Genomic DNA, 20,395 nt, shown 5'->3' with positions numbered 1-20,395 from the left:
ATTTGCATAATTTTGATCGTATCAAAATTCCACGCCATAATTTTGAAGAACATCATACATACTACAGATTAATCAAAGAATCATGAAAGTGCGACCAGTAGTTTTGGAGCAGTTGATTTATGAATATTTTTCACATTTTATATAAAATAGTCAGCAATGTTGCATTATGGGAAAGGGGGGAGGGCCCATTTACGATATACATTGAATTGACATATATAGAGAACTATTGCACATACAAACATGGAACTAACGCTATATTGAAGACATTGGACAAGAGAATTGACCAAAATATTAGATGACCATATATGGTCATAGAACTCATTAAATATACATGTCTTTAATATCTCAGGCACTATTGCAAGTACAAATATGGAACCAATGATATATTGAAGACATTGAACAAAAGAATTGACCAACATATTCGATGACCATATATGGTCATAGAACTCATTAAATATGCATGTCTCTAATATCTCAGGCACTATTGCAAGTACAAACATGGAACTAACGCTGTATTGAAGACATTGGACAAGAAAATTGACCAAAACATTGAATGACCATATATGGTCATGCAACTCATTAAATATGCATGTCTCTAATATCTCAGGCACTATTGCAAGTACAAACATGAAACCAATGCTATATTGAAGACATTGGACAAAAGAATTGACCAACATATTCGATGACCATATATGGTCATAGAACTCATTAAATATGCATATGCACAATATCTCGATCACTTTTAAAGATAGAGACATGTACCCAAACCTATACTGAAGGCATTGGACAAAAGAATTGACCAACATTTTAAATGACCATATTTGGTCATATAATTCATTAAATATGCAAGTCTCTAATATCTTAGGCACTGTTACAAGTAGGAACATTGAACCAATGCTATATTGAAGACATTGGACAAGAGAATTGACAAACATACCCGATGACTATATATGGTCATGGAACTCATTAAATATGTATGGCTATAATATCTCGTACACTATCACATATACAAACATGGAACCATCGTTGGACAAGAGAATTGACCAAAATATTGGATGACCATATATGGTCATACAACTCATTAAATATGCATGTCTCCAATATCTCGAGCACTATTGCAAGCACAAACACGGAACCAATACTATATTGAAGACATTGGACAAAAGGATTGACCAACATATTCGATTACCATATATGGTCATAGAACTTATTAAATATGCATATCCATAATATATCGAGCACTTTTAAAGATAGGGACATGTACCCAAACCTATACTGAAGACGAGTAGTTTTGAAGCCGTTGATTTATGAATATTTTTCACATTTTATATAAAATAGTCAGCAATGATGCATTATGGGAAAGGGGGAGGGTCCTAAATACGATACACATTGAATTGACATATATTGAGAACTATTGTATATACAAACATGGAACCGCTATATTGAAGACATAGAATGAGAGAATTGACCAACACAATCAATAACCATATATGGTCATATAACTCATTAAATATGCATATCCATAATATCTCGAGCACTTTTAAAGAGAGACATGTAGCCAAACCTATACTGAAGACATTGGACAAGAGAATTGACAAACATATTCGATGACCATATATGGTCATAGAACTCATTAAATATGCACATCTCTAATATCTCAGGCACTATTGCAAGTACAAACTGGAACCAATGCTATAATGAAGACATTGGACAAAAGAATTGACCAACATAGTTGATGACCATATATGGTTATAGAACGCATTAAATATGCATATCCATAATGTCTCGTGCACTTTTAAAGATAGAGACATGTAGCCAAACCTATATTGAAGACATTCGACAAGAGAATCGATGAACATACCGATGACCATATATGGACATAGAACTCATTAAATATGCATGTCTCTAATATCTTAGGCATTGTTGCAAGTAGGAACATGAAACCAATGCTATATTGAAGACATTGGACAAGACAATCGATCAGCATATCTGATGACCATATATGGTCTTAGAACTCATTAAATATGAATTTCTCTAATATTTTAAGCACTATTACACATACAAACATGAAACTAAGGGTATATTGAAGGTATTGGCCTAGAGAAACGAGCAACATATTAAATGACCATATATCGTCACAGAACTCAATATAGCAAGTACAAAAAAAGTATCCATAATATTTATATAATATGTACAAAAGTTAATGAAAAATAATTTATTCCAGTTAATGTTGAGAACAAAGATGTTAAACAGTCAAGTTACAAGCTGGAGTAAGTGATATTAACAAAGTGAAAGTAAGTGGTGATAAAGAAATTCAATTTTGTTGTATTCCTTGATCACAAAGCTCTAAAATTGATAAACAATCGTGGAAGAAATTTGTTTTCACATTAATTGTGAACAAGTCTGCAAGTGCTGTTTCTTCGCTATAATTTCATGGAGATCCGTCATGTCCTATGCATGCAAAAATCAACACCAGTATCTCTAAAATTTCATACCCGATTAGACCTGTACACTATATTCTGGATAGCCACATTATAGAGGTAAAAATTCATCAAAACATTGTATTGTAGAACTAGATCTTGGCAAACTTGGTATGCATTGTTATATATTAGACATACAATACCTATTTTCAGTGGACACATGTTTCCACATACAACTTGTCATACTTGTGTATTCAAGATATAATTGCAAATGGATGAATGGAGTTAATATTTAATGCTAATGATGGAAACTAAGTCATGTCATAATGGTTACAATAGTGATAATACAAAAGTCGTTAACAACACAACCTTGTTACCAGTGAGTACTTATTTACGACATGTGTTATATTGGGTTCTAGTAAAAGAACAAAAAATATAAATTTAAACACAGCTAGTGTTGAACTACATTAGCATAGTAGTGACTATCAAGCCAATTTGCGCAATTAATTCAATTTTAATTTGGGATTAACTTATTATTAAAATATAGCATATAGCTTGAACAAGATTGATTCATTTGTTGGATGTGTATTAAATTACACTATGGAGCCTTTATAACTAGTTTTTATCTTCTGACTAGCAAATGTCACTTATTTAACTTGCGTAGGTAACTGGTAGTTTGTGAATACTGCCGTTTGGTTCAGACATTTTCTTAAATATTACTGTTCATATTCTTGTCATAAAACCTGTAAATATATAAAAAAATTATTAATATATTTTCTGCTTGAAATTTCACATTTGTTTTACTTTCAGAGATAAAATGTTGACTATTATGACACAAGTGTACATGATTGTGCTTATCACAGTAAATGCCAGTTGTTATATTAAAGTTATGTATTGCAGAAGATCAAAGGCTGAGTTTGTTTATAAGAATGGCAGAGTAATTGTTATACAATTGTGCAATAATTGCACATACTACTTTGAAATGTAATAAAACCATGAAAAAAATGCAAGTTAATAAATACAATCACAACGCATTTAAAACATTAAAGCTAAATTAGTGAGAGATTGAGAAATGAACCATGATACTAACAGCCAAACGATCATAAAGTGAAATACTAACCCTGAAATTTGTGTCGACTAGCAACCACACTCAGCATGTATTGGGCAAGTGGACTGTGTACATGTTGACACTTCCTCCTTACCAGTATCTATGTGAAAGAACATATATACCAAAACAAATAATAACTTTAAAATGTTTGAAACGTTATACAAGTTCCTAAAGTGTAGTAACACTCAGCTTTAATGTGCAGCTCAGATGACCAACATTCCAGACAAATAATAAATACATTGTAGTTAAGCACCTTATTAATTTCGGCCACTTCACTGATATAGCCACATGATACTAGGAGTTCTGTCTGACAAACTAATTGCAGTTTGTTTAGATGACAGCGTCATCAACAGTGCTAGGGAAAAGTGTTTCTGTCTTCTGACTAGCAAATGTCACTTACTTAACTTATGTAGGTGGCTAGTAGCTTATGAACACTGCTGTTTGGTTCAGCCATTTTTCTTAAGTATTACTGTTCATATCATATAACCTGTAAACATAAACATAAACAGTAACAAAAATGGTAAATATGCTATCTGCTTAAAATTTCACTTTTTTTTATTTTTAAAGACAAAACTATTTAAGTTTGTTGTAGACTATTTACAGCAGACGTATGCATGTATTGGGCAAGTGGACTGTGTACATGTTGACACTTCCTCCTTACCAGTATCTATGTGAAAGAACATATATACCAAAACAAATAATAACTTTAAAATGTTTGAAACATATACAAGTTCCTAAAGTGTAGTAACACTCAGCTTTAATGTACAGAAATTATAAATATGCTATCTGCTTTAAAATTTCACTTTTTTTATTTTTAAAGACAAAACTATTTAAGTTTGTTGTAGACTATTTATAGCAGAAGTATGCATATATCATTACAAAAGTACTAAAATAGGATAGTAGCTTTAATGTACAACTGAAGTAGCCAACATTCCAGAAAAATAATAATTAATATGTAGGTAAGGACCTTATTAATTTCAGCCACTTCACTTCACTGATATTGCCACATGATACTGAGAGTTCTGTCTGGCAAACTAATTGAAATTTCTTGAGAAGCCAGCATCATCAACACCGCCAGAGAAAAGTGTTACTGTCTTTTGACTAGCAAATGTCACTTATTTAACTTATGTAGGTGGCTAGTAGCTTATGAACACTGCTGTTTGGTTCAGCCATTTTTCTTAAGTATTACTGTTCAAATTCATGTCATATAACCTGTGAACATAAACAACAACAAAAATGATTAATATGCTTTCTGCTTAAAATTTCACATTTAAAAAATGTTTAAAGACAAAACTATACAAGTTTGTTGTAGACTAGTTATAGCAGAAGTATGCATATATTATTACAAAAGTACTAAAATAGGATAGTAGCTTTAATGTACAACTGAAGTAGCCAACATTCCAGAAAAATAATAATTAATATGTAGGTAAGCACCTTATTAACTTCAGCCACTTCACTTCACTGATATTGCCACACGACACTGAGAGTTTTGTCTGGCAAACTAATAGCAGTATGTTTAGATGCCAGCATCATCAATACCGCCAGAGAAAAGTGTTTTTTAAGCAATCAGATTGTTGAAGGATGTACATTCATTAAAAACTAATTTCTTTGCTATTAAAGGTACATTTAGACATGAATACAAGAACATAGCAATAAGTTATCATCACATGTCTTTAAGTGTGAATCTCATTTATATATTCATAAAAATAATTAAAAAGCAAAAGCAAATCTAACTATATCTAAAGCTCAAACTTGCCATAAAAAGATACATAACATGGTATTACTTTCACAATAAGTGTTCCCTCAAAAATAAATATTGCACTTTTATTTGACATTTTTGACAGTGTTTGTTATCAATACTGTATTAAATTTTTTTCCTTTTGAGGCACACTGAAGATACATAGACTTGTAGAATGGCGATGCTATACCAAGTTTAGCACAATTGTTCAACAAATGAATAATAAATATGTTAAACATATTGCAGGTACTTTGCAAAGTTTCAATGTACTTAAAACAATTTGAATAGAAGAAATCTCAGAAATACAATAGATTATTTAATATTAATGTGAAGTTCAAAAGGAAAAACACATACAAAAGGACAGACATAAAAACAAAACAAACACACAGACGCTACATCTAAAAAGTGCATACTAAATATTATCCCCAATGCCATCGCGTCACTTGGCACCAGGGACATTTCTTTTGCCACTTTGTATTCGGACAAGTCCTTGTATTCAGCCCATATGTATAAGTAAGTATGAATATATGATAGACCATTGCCAATATTATACATCATTTATTAAATGTGCAATAGGAGTACTCTGCATATAATTACACCTGTACAAGCACTAAATTTTTTTTTTGCCAGGCGACTGTTGTGGACATTAAATGTCAGTGTTGTCTTTCCTGAATTTTTTTTCGTACTGAATGTTTCACAAATTGAAATAATGACAGTGAGCTGTCATTTGCCATGATTCAGTAAGTCACAACGACATGGTTAGTTGCTAACAAATTCTAGTCAATGACATTTTGTATCGTACCTTTGGGATTAAATACAATTTGACCATAAACTTATGCAATTGAACTACCTACTGCATAATTTAGAACAAAGCCTGGAAGATCACCCCTTGCCCCTCACAACCCAACCCACATGCTTGTACAGATGAAATACAAAGTAATACAATATTTTCATAAGTGTACATACATACTGTACACTCAATTGCATATACTTCAAGATCATAATTTACATTATTAGTAGTTTCACACCTTGAGACAAACTGCATTATGAGAACCAAACTATGTCTGGATAACTTCAACATTTATAATATTTGTATGTCTGACATAAGCATGATCAATCAATGTACCACTGTCTGTTGTTGGCTGTGCAACACATTGTTTAAATCCTCTTTCTTCCATCAACTTTTGTACAGAAGAAGACACAAGTACATTCTCGTTAAAATCACCAAGAACAATGCTTCCACCAGGTAGTTTCTCCAATTCTTCAACCAAACTCAATAAGTTTCTTCTGAACACGTCTGCTCTGTAAGATCGAGGTCTGTAGATTATTGCTACTGTAAAATGTCCATCTTTTACATAAAATGCCATGTACTCCAAATTTGTGATGCACAGATTCAAGAGTTCAATACACTCATTACTACTGACATAAACTCCTACTCCTCCATGAGCTTGATGCTTCAAATCAGTCGTAACATGGTCAGATGTATCATATGATAATGACCTAGGTTTGTGGTGAAAAACAAAACCACTTAGCCCTAATCCGTCTTCTGAATCTGCACTGGTCAACCATGTTTCTGTCAAACAAATAAAATCACTTTTTACCAATCTTTTGTCATATTTTAGGTCTTCAATGTGTGAATATATACCTTCTATATTATGCAGACTGATAGTATATGAACATTCTATATTTGAGTTACTTTCAGTCAAGGTGACAAACTTGGGCATACTTGATAAGGCAGCATCTATTTTCTCATTGCAATAAATGGCAGATAGTTTGAAGTCTTTGATAACAAGTCCACTCAAAGATTTTACCCTACTCAAGGCCACATAAGCTTGTCCAGGTGCAAATATTTTGTCTAATGAAACTACAGCTTCTTCTACTGTTAAGCCTTGTACTTTGTGTACTGTACATGCCCAAGCAAGTTTTAATGGGAATTGACGTCTGATACTTCCACTGCTGTTCACACGGTCTTCCTGGGGCATTATTGGCAAACTGTTCTCTGGTATTGATGATAACATTTCTGTTTTACTACGCAGTTTTGTTCCAACATTGTCATTATCAAAAACTATGTATACAGTGGAAGGGAATACTTCACCAGGTTTCATAGATATATAGGAAACAGTTCCAAAAACACCGTTTACTAGACCATCAGATACATCAATGTTTTTTGTTAACATCACACGAGCACCAACAGCTAAAGTTACTGTATTTGCCAAATTTGTATTGTAGATCTTCTTATGTTGGCTGTTCTGCCTAACTAGTTTCTTTGTATTAGGATCTCTACAGAAGTCCTGTGCGTTAATGCTTATCAGATCAGTACAAGAAGATTGCAGTTTCATAACATTACATTCATTAACTTCTTTATTGGTTGCAAATATGTGAATACCATTACCATCTTCGCCAGTTTCGCATTGACGAAGCATGTTCACTGCACTAGTGTCCAAGTCATCTGATTTCTTTTTTCTTCTGATAACATTTAGTGTTTCAGCAAATGCATAGTCTTCTTGTCTCACAATATCTGTCAATTCAGCAATAGAGAAATAATCATTCCATAGGTCAACACCTTCATTGTTAAAATACAGTGCCTTCCCTTTCACTGGTGGTAACTGATAGAAATCACCCACTGCCACCACAGAAACACCTCCAAATGGAGAATAATCGCCACTTTGTTTAATCTGTCTCAACCTCCCATGAATATAAGCAAGAAGCTTCTTATCCACCATTGAAATCTCATCAATAATAAGAATCTGCAAACTACCAAGCTTTGAACGTAGTGTGTTTATTTTCTCTTCTCCCAGTGGCTGGTATGGTAGTTTGGCATCAATTGCTATTGAGAAAGTACTGTGTATAGTTGTTGCATCTATATTGAAAGCAGCAACACCTGTTGGTGCAGTCAACAAAACAGAAATGTTGTCAGGATTTGGCAATACACGGGAAAGAATTCTAGAAGCTTCATAATATAAAGCTTTGATTAAATGAGACTTCCCAGTACCTGCACCACCACACAAGAACATATAAAATGCTTGTATACTCTGATCTGTGCTTTTATTTAAACACCATTGTCGTACTGTGTAGAATATGTCCCGCTGCTTGTCATTTAATGATCTAAGCAATATTTTAGCATCATTTCTTGACATTCCACATTGATGATGCACTTCTGCACATGGAATAGTCTTGTCTTTTTCCAGCAAATCTGGAACTGATTCATCATTTTCTCCTTCTTCTGATAAGGAAATTTTATTCCCCATTTCCTGACATTGCAATCGTTCCATTTCAGACTGGGAATGAATCTGCGCCCAGGCATCTTCTAAAGGAGGACATGCTTCCAGAATTTGCTCTGCTGCATCTATTTCATCAACCTCTTTTTCAAAAAGTGCTCTGTTTCTGTCAACAATAGCTTTCACAGTTTCTAATGTTTTGCATGCATACTTTACTGCACCAGTTTGATAGAAATCTTCGAATGAATCAAAGTTGCATGGTTTCAACTGAATGTCAGTTCGATGAGGCAGAAACAGTTGAAGAATGCTTTGATAATACTTCTCTGGATATTTGAAGGGTGAAAATCGTGCATACCTGACAACTGCTTTATTGGTTCGAGTTCTTTTTCGCACATAGCCAAGACCATTTTGAAGTTTAACAAATGCATTGTTTGACTTTGTATTCCCCATGATCTCTGATGTTGAGACCACTCTATACTCTGAAACAAAACTAGCAAGGCATAGATTATCAAATATTTCTTCATTTGGTCTACTCTTATAACGATCTAATAGGCTAGTCATCCAGATATCTTCTTTATTCAGGTTACCATCTTTATTTTTCATTTGCAGTACCCGAAGAGGTAAGCTCATTTTGATGGGATTGTCCCCTGTTGGAATGAACTGAACTTTTCTTGATCCTTCTTTTAACCTCAAATTGCATACTCTATATACAGCCTCTTGAGCACTAACTTCTCTGTTTGTTAGATATACACCTCCTAGCTGTTTCATTGCCATTTTTGCATCTATATTTCCGTCCTTTGAAGCTTCTTTCTGTGCATGATCCAACAACAAACCCATTTCTCTTTCTGATTTTGATATATAACTAATAATGTACACAATGCAACTGTAAGCATCTACGACAAATTGTATGTCCATATTTGCATTCCAACAACGCAACAGGTCTTTATTATATTGGTTTACCCAAACATCATTTGTTTGCCTTTTCAAAATTATACTGGTTTTCTTTGTTAACTTTGAGCTTGCTTTTTCAAATAGCTCCTGAGATACCCCAATACTAGTAAACAAGGACTCAACTGTTGGATAGCTCTTCTCCGGGTTTGATAGCTCATTCCATATTTTTGTCAAAATTGCTTTTGCTTCATCTGTAGTAAGTAATTTTGGAACTTGTTTCGAGTCACCTTGGTCCATTTCTGTATAATCTGCATTAATATCATTACACTCAGGATTCACTTCATCTAACAAATTAACATTGACATCTGCAGTTTCAGTCACAGCCTTATCAACTCGTGCAATGAATGTTTGTTTGGAAGGAGGTCGCGGAAAATTAAACCTACAAGAAGTACCTTGCTTCCGACAACTTTTAGAATGTCGCATACTATGTTTCTGAACACTGTTTACAATCTCGAAGAGTTCATCATCACATTCTTCAGATGGAATTGCACAAGTAATATATTTGTCAACAAATTCTGTTACTTCTATGTCCTCATTATCATCCACTTTTGGTGCATCCTTAACCCAAAAGAGACAGTGTGTGTGCGGAGATCCGCGTTGCTGAAACTCAACTCTATAAAAGTAATCTACAATTTGTCCAATGGGCTCTGCGGGTGACATAATTACATGTTTTAAAAAACAATGAAATCTATGATCAAACATTCGAGCGGCTGTCACAGGGTTGTTTCTCAATATGGCACATTTTTCAGACCAATCAAGCTCCTCAATTGTGCGTGTATCACCTTGCTCACTTAGAATAGCCTCTATAAATTCAGGCCACCTCATATCAGCTGAACTAAAACTGCAAAACCACGTAGGTATTCCCAGCTGCCTTAACATAGCAAATAAGTCTTTTTGTGTGCTTTGCCAAAAAGGTGGTGTTCCTCGAATTGGCTTGAGAAATTTAAAACCTTCATCATTATTCAAGATTTCTTTGAGTGACTGTGTATCAGTGAGAGTAGCAGCAGTTACTGTTTTACCACATGCTTTTCCAGACCCTTTTCTTAATGCAATAGACACATTTGATACAACTTGTTGCACCTCTGATAGATACTGAGCATAAAATATGAAATCAGTGTTTTTTGCAAATCTACTATCTGCATTCATTAGCCGAATATGGAGATAACGAGCAAGTGTTATTCTTTCATCCCGTTTATCATAAAAAGTTAGTGAGCCTGTTGGATACAAAGCAGGAAAAGATTTGGCTTCATTGGTTTCATCCATCAACATCTGTACTGGATTGTTTCCCTCAGCAGGAGCCACACATTGAATGGTGTCATAATGATGGTCAAGAACTTCCTGAGCTATATCAACAGGTTGAAGACATGTATCAAAAAACATTCCCTGCTGTTCTGTAACCTGTTCTTCATGCTCTGTATCACTGTTTTCATCGTCTTCATTTACTGAACCAATCTCATTTGAGGCATCATTTTCATTATGTGGCTCATTCTCTTCAATAGTTTCCAATAGGGGATTCCTCCAATTTTCATTGAAACAAATATCATTATACCATTTGTTGTTTGTCTTGAGATAGTGCAAAGCATTCTTTATATGAACATCGTTTACAAACTGATACTGATAGTGTCCTTTATAAGTGAGTTTCCTTTTTAATTTAACTCTGATCATTTGATCATCAGACTCAAATCTTGGTAAAATAGATGTTACCTTCTCAACATTTGAAGGAACGCATACAACAGGCCCATGGACACCATTTTGACCACCCTTTGGTAGAGCTAACATTTTCATAAATGGAATGTGCAAACTAATCAAGTGTTGTTCAAGGGAATTCAGGCACTTCAATTCCTCTGGAATAGGTATTACACACAGATTATTTGCAACAGCTTCCGCTGGCATTTTCCCTTTTAGAAGTTTTCGATGACAAGTGAAACATATCCATAATCTGCAATGTTCTTGTCTCAGATACAGACAGTTATCATCACACGTGTTGATACATTCATGAACATAATCTTTGGTAATACACTTTTCAGCTATAGATGATACATTCCCTCCTTTATTGAAGTACATCTCTTGTTTACAAAAAAGAACTTGATCTCTGAAAAGTCGTCGATGGCAAACTGAACAGACATACTTTGGGCCATTCACAATCTCATTCCTAAAGGTATTTGTAACTTTATCTATGTTTTTCATAGAATTCACTTTGGACTGTCTGGTGGCAAGCACTCTCAATTTAGTCTCCTCCCTGTTTCTTTCATTTTGAGCATACTTTTGAATACTTTGTTGTTTTACTGCTGTTTGGTGACTTTCATTGTGTGCATACTTTTGAATACTGTATTCCTTTACTGCTGCTCGATGACTTTCATTTTGTGCATACTTTTGAATACTTTGTTCCTTTACTGCAATTCTGTGACTTTCATTTTGTGCATACTTTTGAATACTTTGTTCCTTTACTGCAACTCTGTGACTTTCATTTTGTGCATATTTTTGAATACTTCGCTCCTTTACTGCAACTTTGTGACTTTCATTTTGGGCATACTTTTGAATACTTTGTTCCTTCAATTCTGCTTTATAAGCATTATTTTTTCTGTACCTAGTAATTATTGAAATTTTCTTCTTCTCTTGAAATTGATCATCAGTGTGATATCGTTCTACTTCTTTTTTCAATTTCCACTTTTTTGCTATGCTACTGTGGTCATCAGCTGGCTTTTCACATTGCTTAATTCTCTTTTTCAGATGATAAAGCTTTCTTCGAAGCCTATCATTTGCACGCTTCCCTTTTCGTTTTAAAATTTGGCCTACATGTACTGATGATGTACAAGTATCTGTTGACACTTTCTTTTCACATTTATGTTGTTTATTTGATATTTTCTGATCAATAGTATGGTCTGATAAATTATGTCCAACATTTTGTAAATTTCTCTTACGTCTACCCACTTCAGAAATAGTAGACGAGTTAGTATTATGTGTACACACAGATGTCAATACTCCTCGCATCTTTACACACTCAACAACTTCATAGTGGATCTCCATACAGTGATTCAAGTATATCCCTTTTCCATTATTGATGATGTTCTTGTCGATTTGAGTGCTTGAATATTTTAGCCATCTTCCTTGACTAAATGTGTAAATATCTGTTCTTAAAAGATGAGCAGCTGCAACTATTTCAACTTCTGTAGCCCATATTCGCAAATTCTCCATTCTCGACTTGACTAAGTAATCACTAACCGACTTGTAACCTGGTCTTAAATGACCATAAAACTCAGTAGCATTCTCTTTTAGGTGATTAACAATAGCCAACCTTATTCTCTGGTGATTATTTTCATTACCAGAAAGTGCATATGACAGAGCTCTAAAAAAGCAATTACCATCCTCTTTTATTGATTTACTTCTACATGGCTCACCAATTTCATTACACTGATCACTATATACAACTTCTGTCTTTCTAATATTTTTAATACCGAGTTGAAAGCACAAACTTTCACACAGTTCTAAACTCAAAGGAGAAAACAACAATGGAATATGATCAGTACTAACAACTAACACTTCATCTTCAGACTGACATTCCATATACTCCTCAACATTAGCACTTATACCAGTAACTTCAAACTGAGTGTTTACGCTAACATGCATGGATACTGCAAGATTACAACAATGCTCATACACTACCTCAACATTCCTGCATTGTAATAGTACACTCTTTCCATCTGGTTCCACCATTCCCTTGGAATCCCTTGCATGAGGATCAAAAATCCAGTATGTGTCACCATTCTTCAATACTGAAAATGCTGCACCTCCAAAAATAACAATACAAGCATCATGATCTCTTAAGGTTATTTCAAGTGCAACATTAAATGCCATGAGAGGGGCATTAAAATCACCACTTTTTCCTATAATACCTGATAAAGATTCTGCAATATTCAATGCAAATCTTAAGTCAAATAACTCTATTATTTCTGGTAATTCAGTCACTAAAAGGTATGCATCATTACATGTTGAGGATTTTTGCAAAAATCCGTACAATTCATTTCCTGTTCGCAATATGGTATCGAGATCAAACGAATCCCATGAAAACACAAGTTTTATCTTACTATAGAGTATAGATACTAAACTGTTTGCAACACACTGCCGTCCACTGTTGTATAGAAACTGAGGGTGACCTTGATTAAAACTACCTTGAACTGAAACTAGAGCATTTATTTTATTACCTGTTGTCTTGTAACAATTGATAATTTCCTTCTCAAATGATTCCTTTGCTATGTTCTCTATCACAGTTTTATTCTGTCTTGCTTCATTTGTTCTATTACTTTGTTCCCGAAGGATGTCATTCATTTCATTGATTGGAAGGACTATGCCCATATCTGGTGGGTCGGTGCCCAAAATAGGTGGGACAATGCCCAAAGTTGCTGGGACGATGCCCATATCTGTTGGATCAATGTCCAAGTCTGGTGGGACGATGCCCGTATCTGTTGGGTCGATGCCCAAGTCTGTTGGGACGATGCCCAAAGTTGCCGGGACGATGCCCAGGGTTGATGGGACGATGCCCAAAGTTGGTGGGACAATGCCCGAAGCAGGTGGGACGATGCCTAGAGCTGCTCTTTTTTTCATTGCTTCTTTTCTTCTCCAATTCTTTTTTCTCGGCATCTAAACAACAAAATAATATAAATAGTTAAATATATGTAACACAAAATTGAGTCACATACAGATCATTAAATTACTGAACAACTATTCTGTAAAAAAATAAACACATTTATTGTTCATTAATTAGTGTGTGCTTTAGAAACTGAAGAATGTACATGTATTAACAAAATGTATACAACATACATTATGGGAAGTGTTGCAGTGCAAATTAGGGATGAAATCCAGTAGAATATTGACTTACACTAATTTTTTCATAAATTCAGAAGTGATTAACCACTGAAACAAAAATGTTTACATCATAAAACATAGTTGAACTTTGGTGACCTTGCCCTTTGTTATATAATATAATTCCCTTTAACATAGTTTGTTTCAATATAAATATACATTGTCATAATTAATTTTGAATACAAAAAAGTTTTGGGGTTGAACTAACAGTGGGGAATCAGTCTACCGAATGTCCTTTAAAGATGTAAATATCTTACAAAAACATTTGTGCCTTATTTGTTTAATTATTTTAAGGGACATAATTTCCAGCTTTATTCAAAGTAATTCAGATATTTTAGTATAAAAACAAATGCCTCATTGCAAAAAAAGTGCTGCATTTAGACGTGAATAGATTCATAAAACATGCAAGATAACAGAAAATCTTAGCTGGCTTTTGTTCAAGTATTTTGTACAGGTGTCTGTCAAAAATTAATGATTCACTGAGACAAATATGAACTGCCTCATTGTGTGACTACTGTATTATATGAAAAGTAAAAAAAAACACCCTTTATGAATAGCTATCATGTTGCAAGCTCTGCTTTGTATGCTAATCAACTTAAATAGTTAGTTGGTGTCCAGTGGAGGGAGAAGTCAACAGTACTGTTGCCTCCTGAGAACCTACATCTTCAAACACTGCAATCTTTGTTTGAAGTGAGTTTTTAAACTAGTATTATAAAAACTCTATCATTCTGTTCTAATAGCTGAAACATATTCCTGTGAGTTTTCATTTGTCAAATGAACTGTTTGTCAAATACAGAATACATATATTTTAGAACAATTTTCTTTTTAAAATGTGGATGAAATGTTTTGCTTTTTATGTATTTTTTATGTATTGTTTTTGATTTGATAACTTTGAACTAAACAGATTTTCTATTAGCTTCAGATCTTGATCAAAGTTTGGCACCCAGTTCATAGGAGTGCTTATATTGTTTTTCTGACATCTTGTTTTCTGTAAAGATTTATTGGTAGGTTTGCAAATGTGTATCAGACTGTGCAATCTCTCCATGAGTTGGTTTTGAAACCCAGTAAGGAATTCTGAGATACATTACCAAGGATATTATTACAAGATAAATCATTTGCTTCATTGAACACATACAACAATGCATATTTCCACTGAGATCAGTGACCTTTGATGTGTATCACCAGTGATCAGTCAAGTAGAAACAGTCAAAATATTTTATCAGTTTTTCTCAATTTTTGCATGATATTTTCATACAGGACATCTGTTGTTCAAACTCAGGGAAGACTTTATACTGATGAACAAGGTGACCAAGTTTGATGAAGTTAGGAATAGAATTAGTAAAGTTATCATGCACACAATAACAATTATTAACGACGACGACAACGCCGGACAAAAATTTTCCCTTAATATACCTTTCCCTTCCATCTTTGATGGTACGGGCAAGGTAAAAAGGCATAGCCAGAGTAATACCAATAGGAAATACTTTTTTATACACTGGTTTCGGTGAGAAAAATAAACATTTTTATTGATAAACATAAAACAATCTAAAGCTGCCAAATTTGTAATGGCCATCACCACAATGTTGACATTATAACCATAGCATATATGCTATATACTGATATTTTACTACTGTAATTCACCAACAAGTGAAAAAAAAATGGTCAAAAGATGGTTAAGTCCAATTTCCAAAGGGGGCCCTTTTGTTGAATTCCAGTTTCGACAAGTCAACCTTAATTACAGTAAAACAACAAATTACTTGTTTCACTGGGCAAATTTTCTAATACATCATTATCTTCAAAACTAAGCCTAAAGGCCTCTGATTAAAATGTTATATGTTATTCATCGTAACAGTCAAGATGAAATGAACAGTCAGTGTACACCATTCTGTATTTAGAAGTGTATGTGTACCAGAGGTATCCATACACTCACTCCACTACCAACAGTGTATATGAAATGAACAGACAGTGTACACCATTCTGTATTTAGAAGTGTATGTGTACCAGAGGTATCCATACACTTACTCCACTACCAACAGTGTATATGAAATGAACAGTCAGTGTACATCATTCTGTGTTTAGAAGTGTATGTGTACCAGAGGTATCCATACACTCACTCCACTACCAACAGTGTATATGAAATGAACAGTCAGTGTACATCATTCTGTATTTAGAAGTGTATGTGTACCAGAGGTATCCATACACTTACTCCACTACTAACAGTGTATATGAAATGAACAGTCAGTGTACACCATTCTGTATTTAGAAGTGTATGTGTACCAGAGGTATCCATACACTTATTCCACTACCAACAGTGTATATGAAATGAACAGTCAGTGTACACCATTCTGTATTTAGAAGTGTATGTGTACCAGACGTATCTATACGCTTAGTCCACTACCAAGGGTGTTTACATGACAGTGAATATGAAACAAACAGTCAGTGTACACCATTCTGTATTTACAAGTGTATGTGTACCAGAGGTATCCATACACTCACTCCACTACCAAGGGTGTTTACATGACAGTGAATATGAAATAAACAGTTGGTGTACACCATTCAGTATTTAGAAGTGTATGTGTACCAGACGTATCCATATACTTACTCCACTATCAACAGTGTTTACATAACAGTAAAAATGAAATGAACAGTCAGTGTAAACTATTCTGTGTTTAGAAGTGTATGTGTACCAGAAGTATCCATACACTTACTCCACTACCAAGGGTGTTTACATAACAGTGTATATGAAATGAACAGTCAGTGTACACCATTCTGTATTTAGAAGTGTATGTGTACTAGACGTATCCATACGCTTAGTCCACTACCAAGTGTGTTTACATGACAGTGTATATGAAATGAACAGTCAGTGTACATCATTCTGTATTTAGAAGTGTATGTGTACCAGAGGTATCCATACACTTACTCTACTACCAACAGTGTATATGAAATAAACAGTCACGAGTACACCATTCTGTATTTAGAAGTGTATGTGTACCAGACGTATCCATACGCTTAGTCCACTACCAAGGGTGTTTACATGACAGTGAATATGAAACGAACAGTCAGTGTACATCATTCTGTATTTAGAAGTGTATGTGTACCAGAGGTATCCATACACTTACTCCACTACCAACAGTGTATATGAAATAAACAGTCACGAGTATACCATTCTGTATTTAGAAGTGTATGTGTACCAGACGTATCCATACGCTTAGTCCACTACCAAGGGTGTTTACATGACAGTGAATATGAAACGAACAGTCAGAGTACACCATTCTGTATTTAGAAGTGTATGTGTACCAGACGTATCCATACGCTTAGTCCACTACCAAGGGTGTTTACATGACAGTGAATATGAAACGAACAGTCAGTGTACACCATTCTGTATTTAGAAGTGTATGTGCACCAGAGGTATCCATACACTCACTCCACTACCAAGGCTGTTAACATAACAGTGAAGATGAAATGAACAGTCAGTGTACACGACCATGTGTTGCGCATTTTGTTTGACAATTACAACTATACACTCACCTTTGAAAATGTAGATTATCATAAACTGAAAAATGATAAAATAATATGAAGTTAGTTCCATGTTAATATATTTGTATATTACTAGTAAACATAATTCACTGTTAATTTGTAATTTATGCAAAATTTGGAATTTATAATTCACCACTGCTAACATAAAAGCACCACCAAGAACAAACTTGTTACCATGACAATAAAAAAAACTAAGTTTTCCCAAGTTAAAATACAGCCATACAGTCAACTTGTATTGGATGTAGCTCTGTTTTGATCTAAATCACATCAGAGATCAACCAATGACTCTCATTACCACCAATACAGTCAAAATAAAAACCTGTGATCAATTCTCTTCACAAACACACACTCACAAGAGATTTACAAATACATTATATAGTACTTTCAATGTAAAATAACAATACATTTGTGCATATATTTAGTGCCATAATAGGGTGTTAAAGCCTTCACAAGCTGACAAGTAACTGAGATCAAACTAACTTGGTGGTAAATGTTGTTTAATAAAATAAAAACCATGATCATTTGAACACTGCTATTACAAAACTGGTACAAAAAATACATTTCAGGCAAAAGTATTCAAAAATCAGTTTTTTGGCTAATGCCATGGCAGTGTTCAGCCAAGGATTTTTTTCCAAATAGTAACATTACATTCTGCCTGTCAAGTATGAACAAAATCAGCCAAGCCAAAAAAATCACAGAGGAACTAAAAAGTTGTTACGGTACTAGTGAACAGTAACCCCAACTTTGGGGTCAAATTTCTCAGTAATGAACAAAAATTTAAATAATTACTTTGTGCCCACACTCAAGCTGAATATACTAAGCTACATCCAAGATGTTTTATCCTAAATTTGTAAAAAGAGATACAATGTACACTTGGTGCAAAGCTATCAAAAAATCAGTTTTTTGGCTATTGCTATGGAAACAATGGGCTACAATATTTATTCAGCTTTTACCTTCTAACTAGAACGAAAATGTGAAAAAACCAGACCAAACCAAATAAATCACAGAAGAATTAATACTAGTATGTGAAAACACTGTAAATCACACATACCACACACACACCTAGTGAAGCCAACATAATATATTGTAATTGTTCACAGTAATTGAACACTACAAATGAGCAAAAAAATAGCTATAAACCACATTCATGGCAAGTATTGAAATGTTTTATAACTAATATACATTTATACACATATATTAAATTGAAAATAAAATAAATTATCCTACATCTGTGTTGTTTCTTGGCTTCATACATATAAGTAAATAATGATTTGAAAATGACATTGTCAAATATTCGGAGCAACTAGAAAAGTGTGAGACAAGTACTGTATTATTTATTATATATTATTCATTATTTATATTAGTCTCAATCCTTGCGACACGTCAAACTATAATGTTTATGTTCAAACGGTCAAAATGTAAACCAATGGCAACAATTGTAATTCGGGCCGCCATGTTTGTTTTCGCCGACGTGTCGCATTATACAGTCTACAGCAGAATCGACTTTTCCAAAACTTTAGCTACAATCATTGAACATAGAAACGGTGAAATCAGTCAAAAAAAATCCTTAAATATGATGTGCATGTCAGCTTCGCTGTTAACAGTGACACGATGTGATTCGGGTCATCGTCACTTTTGCTGACGACCATTTTTATCAAGTCACGACGCTCAAATTGAAGTTCCAGCCGTGAACAAATAAAAAAGTACGATTTATATCAAATTTTACCATATAATTTTCCAGGAGTATTATATTGGCCACTGATTCACATTAAAATAACAAATGAAAATTACAACATAACAATAATTCAATTTCTAGACGAATACAAATGACCAAAATACTACTCACCTCTTTTATAAGCATGTACAAACTTGGCCGCTTGGTGGCGCAATTGCATCAAATTACCTTTCGTGTTCTCTTACTCAGGCTAAACATATAGAGTGGACATCTATGAACTCAGTGTAGACAGGTACAAAAGATGGTGTAAGGGAACGAGCACAGAGAAGTGGTTTACATCTCATTGAGAAAAACGAGCGTAGGGGACCACTTAAACTTACTCAATAGAAAGTTGAGATAGGCGGTAAGAATAGTAAATAGGGGTGGGTAGGGAAGTATTAGTTGATAGATGTCCCCTACCACAGCCCTGTGTACGCCCATAGACAAAATCCGGGACTGAAAATTATAACTTTTTAAATGAAATACCATGCCCAGGTACCAAAGATGATGATCCAGCACTCCCACTTCGGAGTTCAATTGTGCATGAAATCGGCTACTTTGCCCTAAAAGGGGGTAGCAAGGGGAATAGTTGGTAGACGTTACAGCAAATGAAAACGGCATTTTACGTTTTTACAGGGATGTTAAACTTCCATTTACAGTAAAAAAAAAATAGGTTTTTACTCTTTACAAATAAAGCAAATTCCTAATGACATTATACATTTTTATAATATTTTTGATAATTTGAGTTTAAGAATCACAATTGGAAATTACGACGTCTAATTTGAAAAAAACAATATCTTTGTACAAATTACGGACGAATAAAATAACTGATTACACTTCACACATTGA

The 20,395-nt window shown here is 34.0% G+C and overlaps 1 protein-coding gene and 1 long non-coding RNA gene across 2 annotated transcripts; both read right to left on the bottom strand.

Annotated features, from left to right (window-relative positions):
- Positions 1-6,324: 6,324 nt before the first annotated feature.
- Positions 6,325-14,037, bottom strand: LOC146726079 (uncharacterized). The gene has a single exon (XM_085496287.1). The coding sequence runs from the start codon at positions 14,035-14,037 to the stop codon at positions 6,325-6,327; it is 7,713 nt and encodes a 2,570-aa protein (XP_085352413.1).
- Positions 14,038-14,040: 3 nt separating this feature from the next.
- LOC146726078 (uncharacterized) lies at positions 14,041-19,719 on the bottom strand. The gene is made up of 3 exons (XR_014928661.1): positions 19,679-19,719; positions 17,824-17,848; positions 14,041-14,073 (listed from the first exon to the last, which is right to left on the bottom strand). It is a non-coding gene; the product is annotated as an uncharacterized LOC146726078 (long non-coding RNA).
- Between the last annotated feature and the right edge of the window lie 676 nt (positions 19,720-20,395).

Source organism: Saccoglossus kowalevskii, unplaced genomic scaffold (genome assembly GCF_978046115.1).
Source record: "Saccoglossus kowalevskii unplaced genomic scaffold, keSacKowa6.1 SCAFFOLD_68, whole genome shotgun sequence".
Taxonomy (NCBI): domain Eukaryota; kingdom Metazoa; phylum Hemichordata; class Enteropneusta; family Harrimaniidae; genus Saccoglossus; species Saccoglossus kowalevskii.
This window is presented reverse-complemented; position numbering and strand designations above follow the sequence as displayed.

Coding starts and splice junctions, on each gene's coding strand:
- LOC146726079 (XM_085496287.1), bottom strand. CDS start 14,037: ATGAAAAAAAGAGCAGCTCTAGGCATCGTCCCACCTGCTTCGGGCATT.